Genomic DNA, 3,223 nt, shown 5'->3' on the forward strand with positions numbered 1-3,223 from the left:
TCTCCCCCTGTTTCTTCTCATCTGCTTTCGCACTTCACAGACCCCAAACTCAAACCCAAACCCAGCCACAGACCCACTTCCCAACTCAAATCCATCGAGTATCATTGTTCTGGTTGGTCCACCATGCTCCTCCTTCAGAACCTCCTCTCCCTCTAAAATCTAAATTCACCCACACCCACCAAACCACAATGCCCCTAACTCTCTCACCCAGCTCTCTCCAACCCTCCACATTCCCATTTACCCATCATTCTTCACAAAATTACATCTTCACCCAGCCATGGCTTCCGCACGCGCTTCTCCGGAAGCGACCCACGACCCTAATTTCCTGCGTTTCGACCCGACCCAGAAGAAATACGGGAACGAAGACCGAGGACTCCGATGCCCATGATGTGGTTCGTACGCTCATGAGGAGCTTCAGTGACAAAGAGCCCCTGTTGAAGACGCTCAACAAGTACGTTCGGATTGTGAGGACTGAGCATTGCTTTCTGCTTTTCGAAGAGCTTGGGAAGTGTGACAAGTGGCTTCAGTGCTTAGAGGTCAGCTCTTTTCTTCAATCTTTGTGCAATTTGAGCTTCTGGGTCTTTGGAAAGATGTGTTTTTTCATACTTAGTCATTCTGCGTGTAAAAATATATGTGGATTAGAATGCTATATGTTATTTTGGAAATTAGGCAATTTTGATTATAGTTTTGTCACAAGTTTGAAGGACAAAATATGTGATTGTTAGTTAGTTGGGTTTTGGTTAACTTGATAATATAGAACTAATTTGAAGTTTAGACATATCAGTTACAATGTGAGCATTTTCTAGCCGCGATTATGATAGGGTGGAAGATAGCTTCACTTACATAACCCACACTCAGGTGTTCAGATGGATGCAAAAACAGCGCTGGTACGTTGCTGATAATGGCGTTTATTCGAAACTGATTTCGGTTATGGGAAAGAAAGGCCAAACCCGGATGGCCATGTGGCTCTTCTCTGAGATGCGTAATAGTGGGTGCCGGCCTGATACTTCTGTTTACAATGCACTCATCTCGGCTCACCTCAACAGCAAGGACAAAACAAAGGCTTTGGACAAAGCTCTCGGGTACTTTGACAAGATGAAGGGAATGGAACGGTGTCAACCCAACATTGTGACATACAACATTCTTTTGAGAGCTTTTGCCCAAACTCGAAATGTAGAGAAAGTTAGTGCTTTGTTTAAAGATCTTGATGAGAGCATTGCTTCCCCTGATATCTATACGTATAATGGTGTAATGGATGCATATGGGAAAAATGGGATGATCAGAGAAATGGAATCTGTGCTTTCTCGCATGAAAAGTAATCAGTGTAAGCCCGACATCATCACCTTTAATCTACTGATTGATTCATATGGGAAGAAGCAACAATTTGATAAGATGGAACAGGTATTTAAGAGCTTACTTCGTTCCAGGGAGAAACCAACGCTCCCTACATTTAATTCAATGATCGTAAATTATGGGAAGGCAAGACTTAAAGAGAAAGCGGAAGATGTATATAAGAAGATGACTGATATGAAATACAGACCAAGCTTCATAACATATGAGAGTCTTATCATGATGTATGGGTTCTGTGATAGTGTTTCACGAGCTAGGGAGATATTTGACAAGTTGGCTGATTCTGGACCGGAGGTAAAGGTGTCAACGTTCAATGCGATGCTTGATGTTTACTGCTTGAATGGTTTGCCCATGGAAGCAGAGAAGCTTTTTGCGAGTGGAAATAGTATTGGGGTACGTCCAAATGTATCAACATATAAACTTCTTTACAAGGCTTACACTAAAGCTAACATGAAGGAGCTTCTAGAGAAACTGCTGAAGAGCATGGAAAAAGATGGTATTGTCCCTAATAAGAGGTTCTTTCTAGAGGCTCTGGGAGCATTTTTGTCTTCACCAGGGAGTCCGGGATCTGTGAGTGCCACAACTGGTTTGAGCAGTTCAAAAGATGGCACAACTGGTTTGAGCAGGTCAAAAGAAGGCGCAAATGGTTTGAGCAGGTCAAAAGATGGCGCAAAAACTTAGGTGGAATAACTTGGTTAGCATATTGATCAGTCTTCTGTTAGACTCAGGCTCAAAGCAAAGTTAGCATATTAAACACAGCTTGCGGAGACTTATAGGACAACAGGTAAATGACTGCAGGAGGCGTAGCCACCGGTAAAAGACTTATAGGACAACGAAGCTAATTCTTCTTCTTGAGACTTATTAGAAAGAATAGTAATCTTTTTTCTGCAAGAGATTTTTTTTTTTTTTTTTTAATTGTGTAGTTCATTCTTCTTTCTGTTCTTCACAATGTAGTTGGTGGTGGCACCCGTAGCTTCTATGACCAGGTTGCTTCTTTTGTGTATTGTACTGTGTAAACCATAAATGTTAAGTGGAGTAATTGGTGTATTTCTTTGGTAAGTTTCTCAAATAAATCACAAAGCATTTGAAAAAATAGTCCTTAATATGCTTTATCCCCCATTACATTTATTACTTGGGAGCCTACCTCAATGTCAATTATTTGACTATTTGTAGGACAAACATTTCCAGAATCTTATTTAACATCTATGCATCACCATTATTATTGCTCATTTGCTCTCGTACATTATTTCCTGAGACTCCTGATGATCAAATGACCTTTAACACAGGCAATACCTGCTCTATAGGCAGATTTAGTGCGAATGGTACCAGCAGAGACAAGAAGACACAGTTTATTAAAACTGGATAATTATACATGGAAATTCTTTATGAGATATTGAATCTTTTTAAAATGCAACAGAAATTGCTGAATGCAACAGAAGCTAAAACGATTTTTTAAGCTGAATGTTGTTTGGCATTAATGGCAAATCTAAAAGTCCCTGGCTACGTTTGAGTGACCAAAAGCTGGAATCAAATCAAAACATATAATAAACAGTTGGAAGTATTGAGTTGAGAATAGGGCTGAGTAGCATGTCACTATGATCTGGTTTAATCAATGTCCATATCCAGACATATAGCTTTGCTACACTGCCTCTAATTTTGGGCATTACTCAAGAAAATGAAGAAGAAAAAAACACACAAGGATTGTATACAAGGAAAATGCCAGGCTATCTTTTTACATATATCTCATCCAAAGGTGCTAGTGCATTGAACAAGAGCAATTTCAGGTATTAAAGTGAATTGGCAAGTAGTGCATACCCTTGAAGCATTACTGACTACTTGAGCAATTTGAAGCCAGCCATCCCTCTTCTAACTC

The 3,223-nt window shown here is 40.2% G+C and overlaps 1 protein-coding gene across 3 annotated transcripts; it reads left to right on the plus strand.

The window, feature by feature from the left end:
• Positions 1 to 3,223, plus strand: LOC147298445 (uncharacterized). Of its 3 annotated transcripts, XM_086256577.1 has the most exons (3): positions 1 to 536; positions 859 to 2,044; positions 3,104 to 3,223. In XM_086256577.1, exons 1-2 carry the CDS (start codon positions 189 to 191, stop codon positions 2,029 to 2,031), a joined length of 1,521 nt encoding a protein of 506 aa, XP_086112703.1. In that variant the 5' UTR covers positions 1 to 188; the 3' UTR covers positions 2,032 to 2,044; positions 3,104 to 3,223. The 3 variants fall into 3 exon arrangements, with proteins under 3 accessions (XP_086112703.1, XP_086112697.1, XP_086112709.1); XM_086256571.1 differs by lacking the exon at positions 3,104 to 3,223 and having other exon boundaries at positions 859 to 2,397; XM_086256583.1 differs by lacking the exon at positions 3,104 to 3,223 and having other exon boundaries at positions 417 to 536; positions 822 to 2,397.

Source organism: Dryas octopetala, chromosome 1, assembly GCF_963921425.1.
Source record: "Dryas octopetala chromosome 1, drDryOcto1.1, whole genome shotgun sequence".
Classification (NCBI taxonomy): domain Eukaryota; kingdom Viridiplantae; phylum Streptophyta; class Magnoliopsida; order Rosales; family Rosaceae; genus Dryas; species Dryas octopetala.